General features: G+C 51.7%; 1 protein-coding gene across 2 annotated transcripts in view; it reads left to right on the top strand.

The window, feature by feature from the left end:
- The window catches only part of PREX1 (phosphatidylinositol-3,4,5-trisphosphate dependent Rac exchange factor 1), a 181,149-nt gene that overhangs the window by 73,232 nt on the left and 84,105 nt on the right, over window positions 1-23,812 (top strand). Inside the window, exons 2-5 of one of the 2 annotated variants that reach the window (XM_070801839.1) lie at window positions 2,128-2,199; window positions 5,874-5,996; window positions 14,619-14,723; window positions 22,318-22,419. In XM_070801839.1, coding sequence (XP_070657940.1) covers window positions 2,128-2,199; window positions 5,874-5,996; window positions 14,619-14,723; window positions 22,318-22,419 — 402 coding nt within the window. The remainder of the gene's footprint in view (window positions 1-2,127; window positions 2,200-5,873; window positions 5,997-14,618; window positions 14,724-22,317; window positions 22,420-23,812) is intronic. The other variant, XM_070801841.1, reaches the window with a different exon arrangement.

Raw genomic sequence — 23,812 nt, 5'->3', positions numbered from 1 at the left:
CTGCAGGGACTGGTTGCAAATGCATCGCAGTGAGTGTGGGCAGAGCGGCAAGCCCACCTTGCTGTTCCCAACTTTCCTCTCTGAGACCTGCCCTGTGGAGCGCCGGTGAGTGTCTTCCTGGGAGAGCAGAGTCCGCAGGCACCCAGGCTGCTGTGACATCCGTGGATGTCCTTTTGGGTGATGGGAAAGGATCCGACAGCCGCCTCTCTGCCCGCCTGCCCCGCTTCGCTCCGTCCTGGGCCGTCCCCTCCAGCTTCCCCACTCAGAGGTGTCCCCTGTGTTCCACACACGTGCGGTGGTGAGGGTGACCGGCAGGCCACCGTGCAATCTCCTGATCTGTGGACCGTGAAGTTGTTTTCACAGGGGGTTCCTTGTGGCTGTTGCCAGGTCAGCCTGGGGCAAGTCCTGGGGTCGGGGCAAACCTCAGTCTCCCTCAGGGGCTGGCTTTCATCCCCTCCCCACCCAAGTCCATTCCCCTGACTTCTCAGCAGCGCGTCCGTCCCACCCAACCAGGGCCAGGCCACTGTCATTGCTCATCAGCGTGGCTGCACCTCTCCACTCTGGTCCCCAGCGTTCGTGCTCAACCCCTGAAACCTAGTTCTTTGCAAAAACAGATGGCTCTTCTGCCACCATTTAAAAGCTGGGAGGGACTTCTCTGGATGGTCTAGCAATTAGGACTCCGTGCTTCCTCTGCAGGGGCATGAGTTTGATCCCTGGTCAGGGAACTGATATCCCATATGCTGTGCAGCATGGCCAGAAAGCAAAACCACAACAAAACCCCCAAACGCTTTAAAAATAATAATAATAATAAAAGCTGGGAGACTTTGCTTTAAAAAAAAACCCCTAATTTCTGGCTTCTCTTGGGGAAAAAAAAATAATAACTCCTCCAGGACATCTGGCGATCCTGGGCCTGCTGCCTCCGACGTGGCCGCACTTCAAGGGGGTGAACGGCCGCCCCCCGCAGTGGTCGTGTGTTTACCTGTTCCCCACGATCCCCCCTGCCAGGCCCCGCCTTTACTGTCTCACATCACAGAAGGGGGAAATGATTTCTCTGTTCCAAGCCCTTGAAAAAAGTGGCAGAATGACTGAGGTTCATCCACGCAGTAGCATTCTGGGCAGCCATGAAAGGAGAATGAGGATGTTGCCTGGGTTATGATATGGGGGGATCTTTAAGTTCAGTGGAAAAAGGAGGTCCGGGGCATCCTGTGTATGCTGCTATCTTTTGGTGTGAATAAAGGGCAAAACAGGAATATACGTGTGTGTGTGTATGCATAAATTTATATATGTGTTTATTCTTTCCTAGCTTTATCGGGTATAATTGACATGTGACATTGTGTAAATTTAAGGTGTACCACCTGCTTCTGTACACTTACATATTGCAAAATGATTGCCGTCATAGCGCAGCTTTAAGTGTGTAATTCAGTATTATTGCCTGTAATTGCTCTTCTCTACATTAGAATCCCAGAATTTATTTTTCTAATAACGGAAACTTGGTACTTTTTGACCAACACGTGTATGTTTATTTGGAAGTTTTCACAACACACAAGGAGCTGTGGTTCCTGTGGGGGAGGGAGGGACTAGATGGGTGGGGGCTGGGGTGTCGGAAACCCACTTTTCCAATTTTGACTATATATATATATATATATATATTTTTTTTTTTTTAATTAACAAATTAAAAAAATTTTGGGATTTGAGATCTTCGTTCCCCAACCAGGGATCAAACCCACGTCCCCTGGAGTGGGGGTGTGGTGTCCTAATCACCGGGCTACCGGGAAAGTTCCTATAGTTTTGACTTTTGAGCCCTGCGAATGGTTATTATTTAGAAGTTAAGTTTTTAAACAAGAAAAATAATGGGAAAATGAATTGCAGTCCACGAGGGTCCCCTGGGCGATGACGCAGGTGTGAGCACAGATCCTTGGCGCAGGGCTTGTGTTGGGCTCTGCAGAGCCTGGCCGGGTAGGTGCTCCATAAAGATGTGTTGGCTGAATGGCCGGCCAAGTAGGTTTTTGCTTCTTTCCCGCCTGTGTCTAGGGCTGCGTTGGCGCTTGAACTCCTGACCTTCCTTTTGTGCTGCCTCCAGGGGACTGGCAGCGTGGAAGCTCACCTCTCCTTGTTTCTGTCTTCCAGGCATTCCTGCATCGCATCCGGCAGAATGTGGCAGACTCGGTGGAGAAGGGCCTGACGGAGGAGAACGTCAAGGTGAGGGTCCGGGGCCCCTGCTGTCCCTGCTGAGCAGAGCTGCCTTGTTCCCCCGGGTGATGCTCCGAGGAAGTGTGGGGGTGGGGGTGGGTTTGGTCCACCGGGTGATGCTCGGAGGGGGCGCCGGGGTGGGGGTGGGTGTGTCTACCCCGCGGGCAGCTGGCTCTGCCCTCCCCCACCCCGCTTGCTCCCTGTGGTCCCCAGAGGCCCCTGGGTCCCGTGAGCGGACCATGCTGGGGCTCTGTGAGGAGGGTTCGGCCTCAGGCCCCCACTCCCAGCTCAGGATTTTTCTCCCCTTGCTCAGTACAACCATCCTGTGTCCCAGCCTCCTTGCGCGGGGGCCCCTGGCTTGGTGCCAGTGGAAAATCCCTTCCCAAGCGCCCCTGGGAGCCTGGCACCTCCAGCTGCCCTCGTGGCAGCCCAGGCCCCTGCCCTGCACTGGGCTAGTTAAGTGCGAGGCAGAGTGGATGAGTAACTGGGTCCAGGCTTCATCTTGGCTGTGGCTCTGGGGAATTTCAGGAGGAAGTCAATAGGCCTTCTGTGTGCTCAGTAAGGGCCCCAGAGGTCCCCAGGCCTGGCTTTCCAGTGTGATCTCACTCTCTGAGAAGCCGCCTCCAGCCCTTTGGGGCTCTGGGGTCCTGGTGTCTGGAGAGATGGGGAGCTGGGGCAGGGTGGGAGTCAGCTGTGCCCAGCATGTACAGCTCATAAAGGGCTTGGTCACGCCGGACATCCCTCTGCATACGTCCGAGGTTGATAGCCGCCTTGTACCTTGTACATTGATAATTCTGAGTTGAGTATTTTGGATGAGAAAGCTGAGACTCAGAGATGTAAAGAGACCTACGCAGGGTCAGTGCATGGCTGGTTCCTGGTAGGGCTGGCATTGAACCTTTTATGCATTCATTCAGAAAGCAAATATTTACTGAGTCCCTGCTGTTCATTAGTCTATTTATTACAGTCTGTTTATTTATTGGCTTCCCTGGTGGCTCAGTGGGTAAAGAATCTCCCTGCAAGGCAGGAGGCGCAGGAGACTCAGGTTCAATCTGTGGCTCCCTGGAGGAGGGAATGGCTACCCCCTCCTGTATTCTTGCTTGGAGAGTCCTATGGGCTGAGGAACCTGGCGGGCTACAGTCCACAGCATTGCAAAGAGGGCAGGACTGGAATGACTGAGCATGTTTATTTATTACATCTTAACAGTATGCATTATAATTAAGAATTGTAATTTATTGCAGTTTGAAAAAATGACCTTTTTTATGAGGTATAATTCATATAAAGCAAAGGGTCCAATCCTGAGTGCAGCTCCTCAGTACATGCCTCCTCTGCAAAGACAAGCACTGACTTCTGGCTGCGTTGGTTGCCTTTGCCTTTTCTCTAACCGTGTGTAAAAACGATCCCTTTGTGGAGCCTGGCATCTTTTGTTCACTGTCATGTCTGTGAGACTTGCCCTTGTTGTTTGGTGTAGCTGGGAGTCACTGCTGTTCATTGCTGCATAGTAATCCATAGTACGAATGCACCACTGTTGACTCATTCATTCTTCTTGCGGTGGCTATGTGTGCAATTTCCAGTTTTTGGCTGTGATGACTGTTCTCATCTGTCTTTGGGGGGACACAGGCTCTCATTTCTTTGGGGTGTATGCTCAGGAGACAGATAAACTTATTTTGAAATTCTGCAGCCGTTCCTTGACGTGAGTGTAAGAATAGGGTGTATCCTATGGGTCTTTAAACACATTCAACCATGTGAGCTGGACAGAACAAGAAAGAGAAGAATAACCCAACAGTGCGAGTGATTCTTCCAGCCACTTCATGTGAGCAGTGTCCCCCAGGATAAGGCCGAGGAGGAAGAGGGCCTCTGGCCCTCTGGGACTTCCGCTTTGACGCGTGGTCTCCTGCCCCTTGGCCCTCGCTGCCCACCCTCAGGCCTCTACAGACTGTCTGCTGCCTTTGCAGGGTGTATGGGGTTGGTCTTCATTCCTCAGGGCCTTGACTCCAGTAGCACCTTTTCAGAGCGGCTGTCCTTGGCCCTCTGTGTTTAAACGTGCAAACTCCTCCTCCTGCCCCACCCTGGGATTCCCTTCCTGATTTACTTTTGTCCTGAGGCTTCTTGTCTCCTGGAAAACTGGCGCACAGTAGGGGCTCAGTTAGTACTCCCTGAAGGAATGACTGTGGAAGAAACCCTGGAGGGAGCTGTAAGCCGCAGTGACTGGTGACCTGGGCTGCTAGCTGCTGCGGGTGGGAAGTGGGAGAAGAGGGACGTGGCGTTGTATTTATTGGGGTGCTCAAAAGGACCTTTCTGTTCCTATAATATTTTGATTTTTGAACCCTGTGAATGTCTTCTTCAAAATTAAATGAAAAATGCACCTGTTTTTTTTAAAAAAAAAAGGCAGAGAAAGGAATTTCACGGTTCAAACGGCCTAGAGTCAGTGGAAATTCTCCCTTAGTTGTTCTTAGAGGCCTTGTTGGTTCCCAGTTGGTGTTATTGCCAGGGGTCTCTGCTTCTGCCAGCGCAGAGCAGAGTGGCCTTTGCGTGTGTGTTACCTTACACAGATGGATCCATACTGGAATTCCAGGTGGCACCATGATGCCCCCTGCCCTGAGCCCCCACTTAACAGTATGCAATTAAGGATCATTCCAGGGCTCCAGATAACCTGCAGGTTCTTTTCACAGGCTCAGAGTATTTCAGAATATGGGATGTATTTAAATATAACCAGTCCAGCTGTTTAACTATTTCACAAGTCCCCTTCAATGCATGCTTAGCTTTCCTCCGGTCTTCTGCTACTGCAGGTAAAGCTGCCGTATATGGTCTTGGCCGTCCACCCAGTTCTCAACCTTGGTGCAGTGAACATGTTGGGCTGGCCCCCTTTGCCCTCAAGGGGGCTGTTCTGTGTCTGTCTCGTAGAATATTCAGCTGCATCCCTGACCTCTACCTTTCAGACACTAGGAGCGTCCTGATTTGTTACAGCTGAGTTCGTCACAATCGAAAATGCCCCCATACATTGGCAAATGTCCCCCAGGAGGCAAAACTGTCCCTGGTTGGAAATGACTGATCAAAAGGTTCAATTCTAACATACAGACTTGCCGGGCCAGACTGTGCATTTCAAACTTTACAGGTTCTTCTGGGGGAAACAAACATTCTTGTATGGTTTGTGAGGGTTTAAGCGGCATTTTGATCTTCCTTCCCTATAGTATTTTCTTTTATCACATCGTTTTAATTGGTGTCTGGAACTACCTTCACCATTTAAAAAAATCAGTCCTACGGTTGGACATAGCAGGCGTGTGTCTTAGACTGATGAATTCTCAGTACGTGATCTTCCGCACGCCGAGTGTGAAGTTCATGTCTGTCTGCTGCTTCACTGGACTGCATGACCTTGGGAAAGTTAATAATTTTCTCTGAGCCTCTGTTCTTCATCTGTGAACTAGGGATGAGAATCGTTCCTGCCTCATGGAGTTATACTGAGGATTAGATGCGATAAACGCATATGAACTTCTTAGCGCAGGATTAGGCGTTAGTCCGGCTTGGTGAATGTTGGCAGTACTTTTGTTATTACCATGATTTCTGTGAGCCCATTTCCCTGTGCCCTCCTCGCCTGCACTGGGGGTTATGTATTTTTTAAGGCTTCATTTTGCTCTCCCTCTGAGCCTGGATTGATGCTGTCCCTGGGCCTCCTGTTCCCCTCGCAGATCCTGTTCTCAAACATCGAAGACATCCTGGAGGTTCATAAGGATTTCCTGGAGGCCTTGGAGTTTTGCTTGCATCCGGAGCCTCAGTCTCAGCACGAACTTGGGAATGTGTTCTTAAAATTCGTGAGTACAGTGCCCCAGCCCCTGTCGGAGCCTGTAGCTTTAGGGAATGGGCTTCTCCCTGGGTCCCCTTGACCGGTTTCACTTGCAGGCCTGTCTGGGTGATGGAGAGGCTGGTGGGCAGGCGGGCCCAACCTCTGTCCCTGCAACAGTGGGCGGAGTGTCGAACCCAGCGGACCAAGGGTCTTACTTGCTGGCTCCCCTCCCTTCGGTGTCACCTGGAGGTGGTCCCCCTTCCCTCAGAGCTCTTGGCTGAATGACTGCATTCTGGGGTTCCTGTGGCCTCCTGGCTTGGCGGGGCCCCGGGATGGACTTGGGTCAGACCCACCGGTGTTTGAGTCCCCGCTGGGCCACCCACTGGCCGGCGAGGGTGTCTGACCCCTGGGCGCCCACTGGGACTGCCGGACAGGGAGGCTGCGTCTCGTTGTCATGGCCACTGTCTTCCCAAGTCACTTAGAATTGGGGTGGGGGTGGCTGGAGGAAGACGGTGGGGCTTAGCCCGCAGGAGGCACCTGCTTTTCCACACCTGCTCGTCCTGTGCCGCCCAGGACCCTCCTCGCCAGGAGGAAACCCGCCCTGGACTCGTGGGCAGAGGCCTGGGCCAAACTCCTCTGTTCCCCTAGCCTCAGTTTCCTCCTCTGATTGACAGGTAGGGATAATGATGCCTCCTTGGGTCGATGGAAAGACTCAAAGAGGTAAAATGATCAAATGTGTAGCCTAGGGCAGCGGTTCTCAACCAGGGGATGATTTTGCCCCCAGGGGGATGTTTGGCCACATCTGGGTACACTTCTGGTTGTCCCAGCTCGGGGAGGGGAGCCATGCTACTGGCTTCTAGTACGGGGAGGCCAGCCATGCCACCAATTAGCCCATAACCCACAGGACGGTCCCCACAACAGAGGCTTATCCTGCCTCAAGTGTTAGCAGAAATGAGATGAGAGACTTTGGCCTGGAGCAGGGACTTAGTCCATGTTGGTGCTTACTTCCATTGTCACTGTCATCGTCGCTAACTCCCTTCTCCAGGGTGTCACATCCGGATGGTCCGAGACGAGGAGGGCAGAGCCGGGCTGCTCATGGGCGACGTTAGCCTCTGCAGGTTGTTTTAACCTGTCTGTGCCTCAATGTCCTCACCTGTAGAATGGGTATAAAACTAGACCTGACCCGTGATGTTGTTGAGGATCAGGTTTGTTAACATAAGGGAGGAGAGGGCTCAGAGCAGCACACCGGGAAGTGCTCACTAAATGCTGGATGTTAGCTGTCCACGTGGCCACCATTCCTCAGTGTTTGAAATTGGATGAACATGAGAGAGAGATGGGGCACAGGTGAGCCGGGTACTCAGGGAGGGCGAGCAGCAGGGCAGGGACGTGATCTGCTCTTGGGGCCGCTGCAAGGGAGAGGCCTGGAGGGGCGGGGGAGGCGGGGAGACCAGGAGGAGGTCATTGCACGTGTGAGACACTGGTGCCCTTGGGCAGGGTGGCGTCCATACGGGTGGTGAGAGGGGCAAGCGGCAGTACTGGTTCAAGACACATGTCTTTTACTTGTTTATTTATTTTTTTATTTTTTGGCTGCTCCTTGTGGCTTGCAAATCTTAGTTCCTTGACCAGGGATGGAACCCCGGCCTCAGCAGTGAAAGCACAGAATCCTAAACACTGGACTGCCAGGGAACTCCCCAGGACACGTATCCTGAATAGGAAAATAAAAAGGATGGGGGGCAGTCTTCCATTTAGGTTCAGAGGAAGGAGTGAACCCCCATTGCTTCAGAGCCAGACTGCTTCGGTTTGATTCCCTGTTCTACTGAAAAGCTGAGTGGCTTTGGGCAAGTCACTTCACCTCTCTGGGCCGCAATCTCTGACTCTGTAAAACGGGGGTGATGATAGTACCTGCCGTGGGGTACCGTCATGAGGGTGAAATGAGTTAATTTGAGTGAAGCACTGAAATCTGGACTGGTGTAAGTGTCAGCTGTGGGTGTTATCCCAGCTGAGGGACCAGGGAAGGCTTCCAGGAGGCGGTGGCATTGTTGGGAAGGCCTCTGAAGGGATGGCATCTGAGCTGGAAGTGGAACAGTCCATACTTGAGCTGAGGCAGGGGAAGGGGTCCTCAAGGTGCATTATCCAGCTTGCCACTAACCCCAGGCTCCCTGGGTCCCCCGACTTCTCTGCCTGAGCTGCAGAGGTGTGGTAAGCAGGTTTAACGGACCAGCCAGCGAGGTCTCTGGATCGTGAGTCCCCACCGGGGCTCATTTGCTCAGAGATGCGGGGATGGCTGGAGGAAGGAAGGTGGGGAGTTTGGAGCCCAGGACGCAGCCCTCTTCGTGCCCTCCCGTGCACCCTGCAGCCCTTGTCGCGTGGCCTCAGCAAACTGGACGATCGTGGCGGCAGTGTTTATCCTCAGAACCCTGACGTGTTGGCAGTGGATGTTCAGGCCTTTGTGGGGAGCCAAACACACTTATTTAAGAGGGAAATTTGCATCATTACTGGGTTTGGAAAGTGAGTGTCTCTCACTATTAAAAATAAATGCAGTAGAAGCCAAGCTGTGTTACGGCATTCCTTCCAGAAACTTCTGCCCACCTGCGTCTCTGAGCTGACGCCTGCTCAGGTGAACAGTTGGAGAAGGAAATGGCAACCCACTCCAGTGTTCTTGCCTGGAGAATCCCAGGGACAGAGGAGCCTGATGGGCTGCCGTCTATGGGGTTGCATAAAGTCGGACACGACTGAAGAGACTTAGCAGTAGCAGCAACAGCAGCAGCAGCAGGTGAACAGCATCAGGCTGGCTTTGGTGCCCCACAGCTTGCTGAGACCCTCCCTTGAAGTTACTGAAACAGCTGAAAGTGGAGTCTGCTTTCTCAGTGGGTGACTCGGAGTTTTTAACTTAAACTCATCTCTTTCATTAAAATATTGCCGTCGTCACCCTGCATCCCCCATACTCGCAGAGGATGCCGCTGAATTCTTTTTAAAAGGGGCCACTGCTGTAGGTTGGGTTTCTGGAAGCCCGAGGCCTGTGTGCAGGGGGCCTTGTTGGAAGCAGTTCAAGAAGAAGGTTGCAGTCTCCACTCGGCCTGACCCCATCCAGGGTTGGGGGAATGCTGGAACTGGGGGTGCCTCTTCCTTCAGGTCACCCCAAATTGCCATGAGGGAATGGGGCTTCTGCACCCCTGTTGGATGGGGGCCATCCTGGGGAGTGGGTGGACAGCCTCAGGCAGGCCAGGTGGCTGTCTCAGACTGAGGGTGGTCCTCAGGGAGGGATGTACGGATGGGGCATGCCTACCACCGCATCCCTGAGGACCCCAAAGGGAGGGAGCACCCAGGCCAGCAGGACCGCACAAGGATGGTGGGTGGCGATTGGGAACAGAGCTCTGCAGTCAAGGAAGGGGCATCTCAGACCCTGTGAAGGGCCCTGGCTTACAGACCAGCCCACCCCTGCTGCCCAGTCAGTGGACGGCGGGGAACTCCATCACCCCCTCACCCCAGGCCCAACCCCCAGCTACTGAGATGATCACAAACTAGCATTCAGTCAACTTTCTCTGTCCCAGGTGTTGTTCTGAGTGCTTTATGTATATTAATTCATTACAACATCACAACTAACCGTGGGTGCTATTATTATACCCACTTTACAGGTGCAGAAACTGAGGCCCAGAGAGGCTTAAGTCAGTGTGCAAGCTTACCCAGCCAGTAAGTGTTGGAGCTGGGATTTGAGCCAGTTGTCTGATTCTGAGTCTTGTGTTTTTCAACGTTCTACATGATAAAGTCTCTTAATAGTATCATTAAGCACCTACTGTGCGCCAGCCACTGTTCTTGGCCCTGAAGTTAGTGCCCTAAATAAGACAGACTTGCCTTTTGCTGCCATGAGGCTCTTAGGCCGAAGACATGGAGGGTCCATCAGTTGAGAGAGGATGTCACTGCAGACAGGGATGTGGATTTGTGAAGAATACACGATGCCTGTGTGAGGAGTAACTCTCCTTGAGGTTGTATGAAAGTTGGCAGTCAGGCATAGGGTTGCTAGATTGGGCAAATAAAAACACCTAGGAGGGGTGAGATAAATTTGGATTTCAGGTAAACAGCAGATTATATTTTAATGTAAGTATGCTTCATATGGGCTTCCCAGGTAGCTCAGTGGTGAAGAATCTGCCTGCTAATGCAGGAAATGTGGCTTTGATCCCTGGGTTGGGAAGATCCCCTGGAGAAGGAAATGGCAACCCAAGCCAGTATCCTTGCCTGGAAAATCCCATGGACAGAGGAGCCTGGGGGGCTACAGTCCACGGGGTTGCAAAGAGTTGCACACAACTGAGCAACTGAGCACGCGTGCAGCACGTGTCTCATACAGTGTTTGGTACATACTTATCCTAGAACAGATTCATGGTTTATCTGAGGGCACTCAGCTCAGTGTCTTGTGTTTTATCTGGCCATCCTGGTCAGGGAAGGCCTCTGTGAGGTGCTGAAGTGGGGGATCTTGGGGGAGGATATTCCACACGGAGAGGAAGCTGGGACTGGGGGCCTGGGCTGGAGCAGGCTTGGTCCACAGCGGGCAGGCGGGGAGGCCAGCATGGCTGGAGCAGAGTGAGTGACGGAGGCAGACCAGGGGTGGCATGGGGCAGGGGGTGGCGATCTGCAGGGGCTGCATTCTAAGAGTTGGAGGGTTTAGCAGGATGTGGTGTGGTCAGCTCTGTGGACAGGCGGATGATCGGTTGGGGAAAGTGACCTGAATATCACACTCCTCTTCCCACCAGAGGTGTCTGCATGGCCGGCTCCTTCCCTTCTCCGAGTCTCAGTCTTTGTGAGTGTGAAGTGTGGTTGGGAGCAGATGGTCTCCATGGAGCTAGTAACCCCCCTCCCCACCCCCGGGCACTGTGGACAGCAGCCACCGCTGCTGACGACCCTTGAGCCCTCCCTGGGGGCTCGACCCTCTCCCCCAGCTGTCCCCAACGGGCAGCCGTCCCCTTCTCTTCCTTCACAGCCCAAACCCCCAGCCACGTGCTCCCCACCTCCCACATCTGTGTGTCCACAACTGTGTGTCCGTTTCCTCCTGGCCAAACAATCCAAGCCCCATGTGGGGCCCCTAGGAGGAAACGGAACGCTTGGCCTCTTCATTGTCAAAGGCAGCATTTGCACATTTGTTGCGTCTTGAGCCTGAGATGCAGCTGGGATTGAGCTCCGTAAACGGAGATGGGAGTGATGAAACTCGGCATGGTTTTGAAGAGGGGATGTTGTCAGTTGCTAAATTTAACTTCTCCGAGCCTCAAACCTTGGTCCCCTGCCCTTTTCAGTATGGAAGGAGAGGATGAGAGTGTGTCAGAGAAGGGGCTCAGGGAATGAGGAATGATGAACCCATGGAGATCTTCCCACTTACTCCCCTTTCATGCATCCATGGCAGACATCACTAATCAATAACAGCATTCTCCGGGGGCCTCCAGAGTTCTTCTCGCTAGTGTTGCGGCCAGCATTCCTTATTGATTGGGGTTGGCATGTGAAGATGAACAGATCTGGGCTGTGCTTTTTGGTCCAGGCCCTTCACGGTGCAGATAGAGATGAACAGGGAGACTGTGTCATCTCACCAGGCTTGGATCCATTTTTAAATTTTCTTCCCCTTTTAGAATGTGCGTATATTAGGACTGTCTTCACTGCAAGTGACGAAAACAACAACAAAAGGACTTAATTGGCTTATACAAATGACATAGTCAGTGTCGGTTGACATCAGGTATAGCTGGATCCAGGATCACATGTGATGTTTTCAGAACGTGGTGTTTATCTTTAGGCTCTGCTTTCCTCTGTTTTGCTTTTATTTCTTGGAGTGGTGGCAGAGATGGTCCTCGGCACTTTCAGGGTGACAGTCTGCTCACTTAGAAACAAAAGTTCAAAGGGAGCTTCTCTTCGCAATAATTCCAACGTGAGTCCTTGAGGGCTCTCCGGGACTTGGGTCATGTGACCACTGCTGCCAGGACTGGGAGCTGTTTGACTGATTTGGCCTGGGCCACGTGCTCACCCCTGGTGCCTGGGGGTGCAGTCGAGTCAGTGGGGTCAGAGTGTAGGAGGCAGGTGCCCGGGGGAAACACTGGGGCCTGAGACCAGAGCCAGGGGCCCTGGGTGCTGGGTGGGTGAGACAACATGCGGGCTGACCATGAGCTGAGGCTGTGCTGTGGTGGACTAGAAGCAGAGTGAGGCTGGGGTGAGGGTCCTGGGCACTACACAGCTCCCCCGGCTGTGCCCTCACTTCATTCATCAAGTAGTCATCTCTTCTCCGTCTGGGACTTCCATCCTCCCTGGCATCGCAGCCGTGACCTCAGCAGGGGCAAACCCTGCCTCCAAGGAGATCCTAGTCCAGGGGGTGGTTGTGGGGAGATGGTCAGTGCCAAAATGAGACAGCAGACCTGCTGGCGGGCAGGAGTCCCCATATTTCACACAATCCGCCTGGTGCCTTCCTTGGCGCCCCACCCCAGACCTACGAGTCCACTTCACTGTCTTCCTCCTGACTCTGCCTGTCTCTTTTCTGCCATCAAAACCTGCCCATCCACTGCCCCGCCTGTCATAGTATAGATGGGTTCACTAATGGGATAGTGAATTTGCAGAAATAATAGCAATAGTCATCATAGCAGCGTCAACAACAGCAATGATAGTGGTGGTTGATAGTCAAGGAGCCCTTACTGGACACTCTTTTACACATTAACTATAAATTCACCTGATGACCCTCACAACAACCTTATTACCGGGAGGTCATCACTGTCGATAATTTATAGGCACGAATGCAGAGGCTTTGAAATTTTACGAGGTCACAGAGCTGGGAAGCTGGGCTGTGAACCTGGGTGGTCTGGTTGTAGAACCTGGGCTTGCCCTTGGAGGCTGATGCTGGTGGTGGTCACCAAGGCTTCGCTGTCGTACCTTGGAGCTGTACTAATAGCAGAGCCTGTAGGCTCTTGGCTGTAGAGCTGGACATCAGTATGGGGGTTTAGAGAGGTCGAATCCTGTTCTGCCGCTTCCCTAGGGGTGAGGCCCTGGAAACCAGCCTTTCCTTGGTTTCCTGTGTGTGAGGGGTCGAATACAGTCGTCCGCGTGTCAGGGGATTGTGAGATGCGAGTGAGTCTGCCCGCATTCCGGGAGAGCGTAGGGTGGCCGGTCCTGACCCCTCAATCAGCTCAGATGGTGCACACGGAGCCCCAGAGGGAGCTTACTGATTCCGAAACCTCCGCCCACTGGCAGGATGACTGGGGCTTATTTAGAAACAAGACGAGTTGCTTACCTTGCAGACCCACCTCTTCCTTCCTAAGCTTCTTGGGGTCTCCCAGCCACCCCCCAGCCCGAGGTCAAGACCCGTCAGCCCTTCCTGTCCTGTGGCCTTCCCCAGGACATCCTTGTTTGGGGTTTGGCGGGATGGGAGGAGGTATTCTTTAAGCCTTTGGGAACTGACTGCTCGGTGGAGAGCTTCCTGCGAAGACGGCTCCTGGCCGCTCCAATCCCAGAAACCCTGACTGATGGTTACAGACCTGCTGACCCACAGGTGACCTCTAGCCTGTAAAGAACCTAGCTCTGGGCTCAGGGACTTCTGGAGGTCAAGAGAGCTATCCCCCGTCTCAGCAATGCCACTGCTGCATGGCAGCGACCAGAGATCTACGTGTTCTCCCAAATTCCTGAGTCTTATATAGACTCTTGTGGTTCATATACATAGGGCATTGTGCATAGCAGGTGTGTGAGTTCATTCATTAAGTGTTCACTGCGGGCCTACTGTGTGCCAGACACTGTGCTGGGACCTGGGGACCTCTCAGTGAACTAGAGGATGTGGTCACTGCCTTCAGGGAGCCGATGGTCAAGTGGGAGAGGACAGATGATGAACAGATAATTCTCAGGTGGGAATGCTACAAAGAAAAGAAAGATGGCCATGGAGGAGTGATAGAGAACACTTGGGTGGCCACTTTAGCCAGGATGGTCCAGGTATCATTTGAGGAGGTGGCATTTGACTTGCGACCCCAATGGTGCAGAGTCGCCAGGCTTTGGGCAAGAGTGTTCCAGGCAGAAAGAAGACAAGCGCAAAGGCTGAGAGGTAGAAACAGGCTTGGCAAATCTAAGGAGCAGATAGCCGGCCAGTGAGAAAGGCAGGGTCACATTGGCTGACCCTTGAAGGCTATAGTGAAGTGTTGGGTTTCATTCCTAGTGTAACAGGACACCACTGCAGGGTTTTAAGCCCTGGTGTGATACAATCTGATTTGCGTTTTGATTGTAAAGACATTTATTGAGCACTCACTGTATGGTGAAACCGTACCTTTTAAATCATTTAACAGAACACCATGAGCTAGGGACTGTAATTAATTCCACCTTAACAGATGAGGAAACCAAGGCACAGAGAGGTCAGCTAGCTTGCCCCAGTTCACAGCTGGAAATACAGAGCCAGGGTGCAAGTCCAGTCTGCCTGGCTTGAGCCCGTATCCTTGACTCTGGGCCATGCTGCTGCCTGGGAGGTCGCTGGGTGCAGAACTGGGGCGAGAGTGGAGGTGGGAGGTCAGTGGGAGCTCCTTCAGCTGAAACCCCGCCTGCTGGGTATCTCTCAGGGTCTGGAGTTGTCCTTTCGTCCCAGGCCCCGCACATCTCCGAGCATCTGCCTTCCTGCTGTGAGCTGTTCCCCACAGGCTCTGTCCTTGTCTTGCAGAAGGACAAGTTCTGCGTGTATGAGGAGTACTGCAGCAACCACGAGAAGGCCCTGCGGCTGCTTGTGGAGCTGAACAAGATCCCCGCCGTGCGCGCTTTCCTTCTGGTAAGTCAGTCGCAGCCCCAGCGCCCCGTCCTCTCTGCCTCAGCCCTGCAGGTCCACACAGACCCGCGCCGCCTGACCCCTCCTCGGCCAGGGCGGTCTGGGTGCAGCAGGGACCTTCTCTGTGAAGGCCTAATGGTGACTCACTTTCGCCTTTGTGGGTCTTACAGCCTCTGTCGCAACAACTCTACCCTGCTACTATAGTGTGAGAGCAGCCATAAGTCATATGAAGAAATGAGCTGTGTTCCAACCAAACTTTATTTATCAAGAGAGATATGGGGGACTGGGTTGGCCGTAGGGCCAAATTGACCAATTCCTGGTCTAAAGTAATGATCCTGATAAAACTGATAACAATAGTAGTAGTAATTATATTATTGTGTGTGTGTGTTAGTTGCTAAGTCATGTCCAACTCTTCGTGACCCTATGGACTGTAGCCTGCCTGTCTCCTCTGTCCATGGGATTCCACCGGCGAGAATACTTCAGTGGGCTGCCATTTCCTTCTTCAGGGGATCTTCCCGACCCAGGGGTCGAACCCAGGTCTCCTGCATTGCAGGCAGATTCTTTACCATCTGAGCTATCAGGAAAGCCCCAATTGGATTATTAGGATTATTCACTGTAAGTGGAAGAAAATCTCGTTAAAATTGGCTTACGGAAAAAAAATGACTAGTTCACTCCTCTGGAAGTTTAAGACCTAAGAGGGCTGCAGGTACAGCAGAGTCTGGGTGTTGCAGTGACACCCCCAGCAGTGTCTCTGGGTTCTGCTTTTCTCACCTTGGTCCGTTGCCAGGCAGGCTCTCCTCATGAGGTGGCAACGTGGCCTCCAGCAGCTCCGTGCCAGTACCTCTCATAGCCGAGCAACTCCAGGATGAAGAGGGCTCAGTCGTGTCCAACTCTTTGCGACCCCATGGACTGTAGCCCGCCAGAGCGGATCCTCTGTCCATGGGGATTCTCCAAGCAAGAATACTGGAGTGGGTTGCCACCAGGGAAGCCCAGGAATACTGGAGTGGGTAGCCTAGCCCTTCTTCAGGGGATCTTCTCAACCCAGGAATTGAACCGGGGTCTTCTGCATTGACGGTGGACTCTTTACCAACTAAGCTATCAGGGAAACCCAAAAGAGGGCTCCTCTTCTAATAGTACCTGCAAAAATCCTGGGTCTGTTGGACCCAGGTCTCATTGGCTCAGCTTGGCTCCAGACCAAATCCCTGAACCAACTGCTGTAGACAGGGATGGGCTGGTGCTCAGATTGGTCACATTTGGACCTGGAGAGTAGGAACAACTCTACTCACACTGCAGGCCCTAAGGATGGGGTGCATCCCTAAAGGACAGTTGCCTTCCACTATAGACAGCAATGATGGTCTTCCCAATAATTGGACAATTCACTTGTGTATAAAACAAGTTCTCATGTATCTCCTTGGAGCTTTGTGAAAAGTGAAAGTGTTAGTTGCTTAGTTGTATCAGATTCTTTGTGACCCCATGGACTGTAGCCTGTCAGACTCCTGGTCTGTGGAATTCTCCAGGCAAGACTACTGGAGTGGGTAGCCATTCCCTTCTTCAGGGGATCTTCCTGACCCGGGGATCGAACCCAGGTCTCCTGTGTTGCAGGTGGATTCTTTACCATCTGAATCACCAGGGAAGCCCCCCTTGGAACTTTACCAGCCACTATCTGTTGTGTATGAGTTGAGAGATACATTTGCTTGCCTTGCAGACATCCTAAATCGTGCTTTAAACAAGGTAGTGGTGGTGGTTTAGTCTCTCAGTCGTGTCCGACTCTTGCCACCCCATGGACTGTAGCCCACCAGGATTCTCTGTACATGGGATTCTCCAGGCAAGAATACTAGAGTGGGTTGCCATTTCCTTCTCCAGGGGATCTTCCCAACCCAGGAACTGAACCCAGGTCTCCTCCATTGCAGGCAGATTCTTTACCAACTGAGCTACAAGGGAAGCTCCTTTAAACAAGGTAGACATTGTATTTCCCTCCTGTGTTAACAGTGTGGAAATAGACAATTAAAGGGGCCCCAGTGTCATGGGTCAGTGTCCCAGTGTATGCCCACATCATTGATATGGTCTAAGATGACATCACACCACTTCCACACTCCAGGTAGTAAGATGCAGGACGGATGGGAAGAAGGGCTGGCCCCTCCCCTCCTATGGGCACCATAGGAAGCTGCACACAGCTCTTCTCACATCCCATTGGCCAGAACTTAGTCACAAGGCCACACCTAGCTGCAAGGGAGGCTGGGAAATCTAAGTTTTGTTCTGGGCAGCCCTGTGCCTAGCTGAAAGTTGCTTTGCTATGGAAGAAGAATTCATTCAGAGACACTGCCTAGACTTTGCTGCAAGTCTTTTTGATGACTCCAAAATATTAAGTGACTTTCTGAGAGTACACACTTGAAAAATGATTGTGCTTCTCATGGGTTCGGCTCTTTATTTTTTGACTCTGAATTCCCTGCTCATTCAGTCACAGGCCACCCCAGCCCCCACCAAGCCCCCATACTATTTTATTGCCTGAAAGCACACACGAGATTTAGCACACAAGAGTAGAACAGTCAGCTGAGCTGGCATAAAGCGTCTTAACCAGGTGCCCAGAGCGCTGAACTATGTAATACAATTCTTAATTGCACTTTGCCCTAGTCCACAGTCTTCAACAATGTATTTCCAGGCTTTGAGTCATGACGTATGTTTCCTTCACTAGTGAGTTGGTGTTGCTTGGCCCAGTTCCAGTGAGCATCTGAGGCAGGACAGATTGGTCAACTGATTTCCGCTTTTGTCCCAAGCATCTTAAGCGTTCAGGACCGATGATGCTTTTTGTTGCTGGTATCTGCATCTTTCCATTTCCACTTCTCCACTCATATTCAGAAGCGACTGGGCACAAAGCAAAGTCAAGCCAGGTCGTGTAAGGTCACACATGTGGCTATGTTTCTGTGATTGGCCCAAAACTCAGTAGTGGTCCAGTTGCCTGGGCTCTGGACTCCCCAAGTCCCACCTTCTGGGCTTAGCTCTGTCTTGAGAAGCAGGAAGATGCCAGGAAGTTGTTTGCAGGGTGTTGGGACAAAAGGGCCTCCCTTCTTTTCCCCTTCCTGTCTCTCCTGCAGTCTTCCTGGTGGCTGGGCTGCCCTTTTCCTAGCACAGCTGGCCGGGCCGGGTTGGGTAGGGGGAGGAGGTGTGGGGTGCCAGGACACACGCCATCTGTTTCCCTCCTTGCTGGCATCTCCCAGCTTCTGGCCACCTGCAGAAGAGCTGTCTCGAGCCTATTATGGGATGTTCAGGCACTGGGAGCAGACACCATCTGCTTTCCATTCATGGTGTGCTGTGCACTAGCGGAGAGATGGGGCGGGGAGTTCATCTTTCTGTGCCTCAGTTTCTTGTCTGTAAAATGGGGATAATGGATTCACTTATTCATTCACCAGTTTCATTTTGAGTTGCCTGACATGTGGTCGGGATCATTCTAAGTCCTGGGGATACAACAGTAAACCAAGGCAAGAAGAGTCCCTGCCTCATGGAATGGCCATCCTCATAGGGGAGATTTCCATGGTATGTCATGTGGCATTAAATCCTCTGCAGGGAATAAAGTAAGTTAAGGACGACAGGATGTTTTTGGGTGGCGGCTGCTATTTTAGATGGTTCTTTGGATAAACAGCATCTTAGGTGACATTTAAGCAGAGACCTGGATAGAGTTAAGAGTGAAAGACAAGTGGTATCTTGAGGGAAAGTATTCTCAATCTGAGGCAGGACAGATTGGTCAACTGATTCCCGCTTTTGTCCCAAGCATCTTAAGCGTTCAGGACCGATGATGCTTTTTGTTGCTGGTATCTGCATCTTTCTGTTTCCACTTCTCCACTGCAATGGTCAAGGTCCTGAGGCCCGTGTGTGTTTGAGGAATAGCAAGAAGGGCACGGTTGGCTGCACTGGAGAGTTTGAGAGGAAAAGGAGAAGGAAGCGGGGGTAGGAGAAAGATTGAAAGAGACCAGATAATGAAGGAACATCTAGACAATGGGACGAATCTGAGATTTTTAGAAAGCTTTTTTTATTGCCATGTAGCATACGTGCAGTGAATGTACGTACTCAAAGCATAACGAATTCTCCCATATGTGTGCTCCCGTGGAGCCACCCCCGAGATCAAGATTTAGAACCCTTCCGTCACTCCAGAAAGCGCCCTCCTCTATCCGCTTTCCCAGTCATGCCCCTTTGTGCAGCCAGAGGTAACCTCTGTGCCAGGCTCTCTCAAGAAAGGTTAGTTTTGCCTGTTCTAGAATGTTCCACGAATGGAGTCACAAGGAGGCTTTTGTGTCTGCCTTCTTTCGCTCCGCAGAACGTCTGTGACATTCGTCCAGGTTGGAGCATGTGGCAGTACTTTCAATAGAATATTCAATTTTAGTCTGAGTGGGATGCAAACCATGGGATGGCTTTGAGCAGAGGAATGACGTGCACTCATCTGCATTTTGAACAGCTCTCCTTGGCCCTGTGATGGTGGAGCTAGGAGGAGACCAGGCTGGGGGCTTGCGTGGGTTTCCCAGGGCTGCTGTTACAATGATCACAAGCTGGGTGGCTTAAAAAACAAAATGATTCTCTCACACTTCTGCAGCCCGAAGTCTCAAATCACGGTGTCAGCAGGGCTCTGCTCCCTTCGAAGGCCCCCGGGAAGGACCTCGCCTTTGCTCTTCTAGCTTCTGGTGGCCTCACATGTTTCTGCCTTGTGAACCAGACCTTCAGTCTCTGGCTCCCTCTTCACTTGGCTGCTGTCTCTGTGTCCTGTCCTCTTCTTTTAAGGGCACGGAGCTAGTTGATTTCAGGCCCACCCTAATCCAGAATGAGAATGACCTCATCTTTATTTAACTAATTATATCTGTGAAGACCTTATTTCAAAAGAAGTTCACATTTTGAGATTCCAGGTGGGCAGGGCACTTGGGGGGACATGATTCAACCCCCTTCGAGGGCCGCTGCAACATCCAGGCAAGAGATGACAGTGGGGAAGATGGAGTGGTAGTGGTTTGAGGGCTCCGTCACCCAGTCATATCCGACTTTGTGACCCTATGGACTGTAGCCTGCCAGGCTCCTCTGTCTGTGGAATATTCCAGGCAAGAATACTGGAGTGGGTTGCCATTTCCATCTCCAGGGAATCCTCCCTACCCAGGGATTGAACCCACATCTCCTGCGTCTCCAGCATTGGCAGGCAGATTCTTCACTACTAAGCCACCTGGGAAGCCCATATTATACATTAATACACTATATATCACCAAGATATATAAGTAATATTGGCCATCAGGAAGTTTTAACGCTCTTTAAAAAAAACTTTGAGTTTGAGAGGTAGTTGGATTCGTGTAGAGTCTGATTGTCCAGCTGACAGCACTTGCTGTGTGCTTGGCATTGGTGTATTAATGAACAAGAGGAATCAAAGATGACTCCTGGGTTTGGAGCCCAAACAGCTGGAAGAGTGGAGATATGATTTCCTGAAATGGTGAAGGCTGGGTAGGAGCCAGGATGAGAGGTAAAGAGAAAAGAATTTCCTTTTGGATGTATATGAGGTTTTACGATGCCTGTTAGATTTCCAGGTGGGAATTTGGGCCAGAATCAGAGATTTGAGTCTGGGGTGTAGGGAACCGAGGGGCCAGGCTGGAGATAGAAAGCTGAGTGTTTCTTCATAAAGGATGGTTAAAGAGGTGAGAGTGATGGGTCTGGATGAGGTAAGGTGGGGATAAGCGTGGGTGGAAGGGAGGACCCAGGACCACGCCAGGCATGGCTGCCATTAGAAGGCTGGGAAGCGGGTGAGGATGACACGTTACCTGGGTCAGTTCTGTGGATTAGGATGGTTTAAAGAGAGGATTCTCAAAAGTTCTTCCCATACTGCCCGGGGCATAATCTTATTAGAATAGTGAATAGCTCTGTGTGTGCTTGCTGTTTTTTTAATTTTTATGAAAATAAAGTGAAACAATAATCTAGGATGTTTGGGGTGAAGAGGAGGTGGTGGCTGTGACAGTCCTGTGAAAACTTCTTGATCCTGAACAAAGAACCAGGCCTTTCTCCTGCCAAGCCCTGGGGGCGTCTGGAAAGCAGCCCCCACTCCCAGTCTCCCTCTCTCTGCCCAGAGCTGACATCACCAGGGCAGCCTGTGGGGAGCGCTGGCTCGGAGGACAAAGGCCCGAGTGTGAACGGTGTGGGGCCTGGCATATCCCAGCTGCTGCAGCCCCGATCCCCTGTCTGTGCCAGGCGTAGATGTGGGGCTGGGAGCCATGCGGCTCCTGCCAGAGCCGGGCCCCAGGGTCCCTGCGACTCTGCTTCTCCAAGGAGAGTGTCTGCAAAGGTCCCCGAGAGGCAGTGGACACAGGTCTGAGACTTGGGCCAGTGCTTCCGGCTCTTGAGTGCCAGTTTGGCCATCTGGAATGGGGATCTGGTTCATTCTAGGGCTGTGAGCATAAACTTTACTTGTGGGTGAAGCTAAGGCGCAGAACCTTAAGCATGGTAAGCGCACGGTAAACGTTCTCTAGTCTTATTCGCCCTTGACTGTAAGCAGGGAATTTGTCTGCTTTCTTGAGCAGTTCCCCAGTGCTTGAACCGTGTCCAGCGAATAGTAAGTACACATTGTGTATTTGTAGAATGAATGAATGCTTGATAGGATGGGAGTCCCTTTTCCCAGGAGTCCAGTTCCATTTCCAGGCTGCTAGCACGCTGTTGAGGAGGAAGGCTGAGGCCCCTTCATTGCTGGATGTGCTGGCAGTTTGTTCATTCACTCATTCGTTCATTCATTCATTCACTGGGCCATGGTGAGCCCTAGCGACTGGACTAGGAACTGTGACTTGGCCAGGGACAGCCCCTCATTAGGGACGGTGAGGGGTGTGGTGAGAGACCGTAGCAGACATGTGACTTGGTGCGTTTCTTTCCCATGTGTGGCTTTCTGCTTTCGTACCTGTAGATTCTCTGTAAAGAATGTCTGGTTTTGTTTTGTGTGTCATTCGAAGCTTTATATAAATGAGTTCACACCATACATACTCTTTTGTTTCCTTTTTTTGCTGAAGAGCGTGTTTTTGAGGTTCATCCTTATTGCTATAGAGAGTTTAGTTCTCCCATTTCCACGAGTGCGTAGTGTACCATTGTAGAAAGCTGCAGACATTTTTCAGGTTGCTTTCCACTGTTTGCCATTACAAACAAGGCAGTTTTGAGTGTCCATGTTCCTGTGTCCTGGTGCGTGTGTGTGAGTTTCTGTAGATCAGGGGTTGGCGGACTTTTCTGTAAAAGGCCAGAGAGTAAATATTTTGGGTTTAGCAATTATAAGGTCTCTGTTACAGTTACTCAGCTCTGCCATTATAGCTCGGATGCAGTCATGGACAGTATGCAAACAAATGAGTATGGCTATGTTCCAATAAAAAATGTAATTGCCAAAACAGGATTTGGCCCCTGGGCTGTCATTTGTCAACTTCTGATCTAGGGTTTGTGCTGGACTGTAGACCTTACAAATTTCTTCCTGTTCTCGGTGTTCTTAAGTTGCTTCCAAAGTGTTGCATATAGCTCCGTTTTGCAAGTGGTTCCCACGATTATTTGAGGGTGACCAGACTCCTTGGCTGTCCTTGGCGAGTTCTGACGAAGGTCTCTTGTCCCTTTGCAGAGCTGCATGCTTCTCGGAGGCCGGAAGACCACGGACATCCCTCTGGAGGGCTACCTGTTGTCTCCTATTCAGAGGATCTGCAAATACCCCCTCCTCCTCAAGGTGAGTTGTTCCCCCTATTCCTTCTGCTGATTTAAAAAAAAAAAATTCTACTGGAGTATAGTTGCTTTACAATGTAGTGTCCTTCCCTGATTTTGAACCGACAGAAAATTCAGCTCTGTCTGGCTTAAGCAAAAAATAAAGCTTGCTGGTTTAGGTAGCTGAGAAGCCTCGGGACAGCGTTGGTTTGGGGCCAGGCTGCATCCAAGCCAGGGCCCTGCCACTTTCTTTCTGGTTCAGTTCCGCTTCCCACCTTTCAGCTTTCTTTTCAGCATGGTAACAAGTGGCTGTATTTGCTGCAGCCTTGCACCCAAATCAAGTTCAAAGACAATGGGGAAGAGAGAGCCTCATTTCCAGCAGTTCTGACAAAAGTCTTGAGAGTCGTTCAGGGTTTAGCCATCTGTGGCCAGGAGAATGCGACATTAGGAATGCCTTGGGCCAGAGTCATGGTCCTTGCATTTGAACCAATTACAATTTTTGTTTGCTTGTGCTATTTATCCACCTCTCATTTGCCTGGACTTGCACACCTGGACTTGGGACCCCTGACCCAATCATGATGAACTCTGATTGGCTGAGATATGGTCCAATGACAGTGAGCAGGGCAGTGTCATGTTCTGATTGGCTGAGACCACAGTCAGGTGCTCCACCCCTGAACCATTCACCCTGAGCAAGTGAGCTCTGATTGGCACAGACCTGTGTCGTGTGCTCCAACCAATCCCTGGATCGCACAGGCCGGAAGTCCAGTGATGGAGAGAGAGGGAGCCCCTCCCCAAAGTCTGGGTTCTTTGTGGATGAGGGGTTGGGGCAGGGAGATGCTGGGTGGGCGAACCAGAGCCATCCACGCATCGTCTGTCTCCTTCCTTGCCCACCACATTTGACTGAGTCTTGGTCAGGCAGGCCAGGGGAAGGGGTGCTGCTTGCGTGGAGGCCTGAGAAGCCTTGATTATCAGCTTCGGAGTTGGCTTCTGGGCAGATCCCTAGCTGGGTGCATGGCTCTGCCACCATCCAAAGCTTTCAGCCCAGGGTTTTCAGCCCTTAGACATGGTGGCTGTTGGCCTGGGCCTGCCCTGGCTCCATCCCGAAGGCATTGCGTCTGACAGCTGTTCTCTGGGGCCCCTGCTGGTGGATTAAGTTGGCTGGTGGTGCCTCATTCACGCACCTGCTCTCTGGGGCCACACGCATCTTTGCTCCATGAGCTGAAAGGGAGAGGGGAGGGGGGAACGTCCTGAGGTGGCCAAAAAATTTGTTCAGGTTTTTCCATGATATATAATGGAAAAATCCAAATGAATTTTTGGCCAGCCCGATACTAGGGTATTCTTGAACATACCTTTCTGCTGGAGGCAATGGGTGACCCTTGAGCCTCTCAGTTGGACCAGACCCTTTCGAGGGCTGTCCA

Source organism: Bos indicus, chromosome 13 (assembly GCF_029378745.1).
Source record: "Bos indicus isolate NIAB-ARS_2022 breed Sahiwal x Tharparkar chromosome 13, NIAB-ARS_B.indTharparkar_mat_pri_1.0, whole genome shotgun sequence".
NCBI lineage: Eukaryota > Metazoa > Chordata > Mammalia > Artiodactyla > Bovidae > Bos > Bos indicus.
Note: the sequence above shows the minus strand (reverse complement) of the source record. Positions and strands in the feature narration are given on the sequence as shown.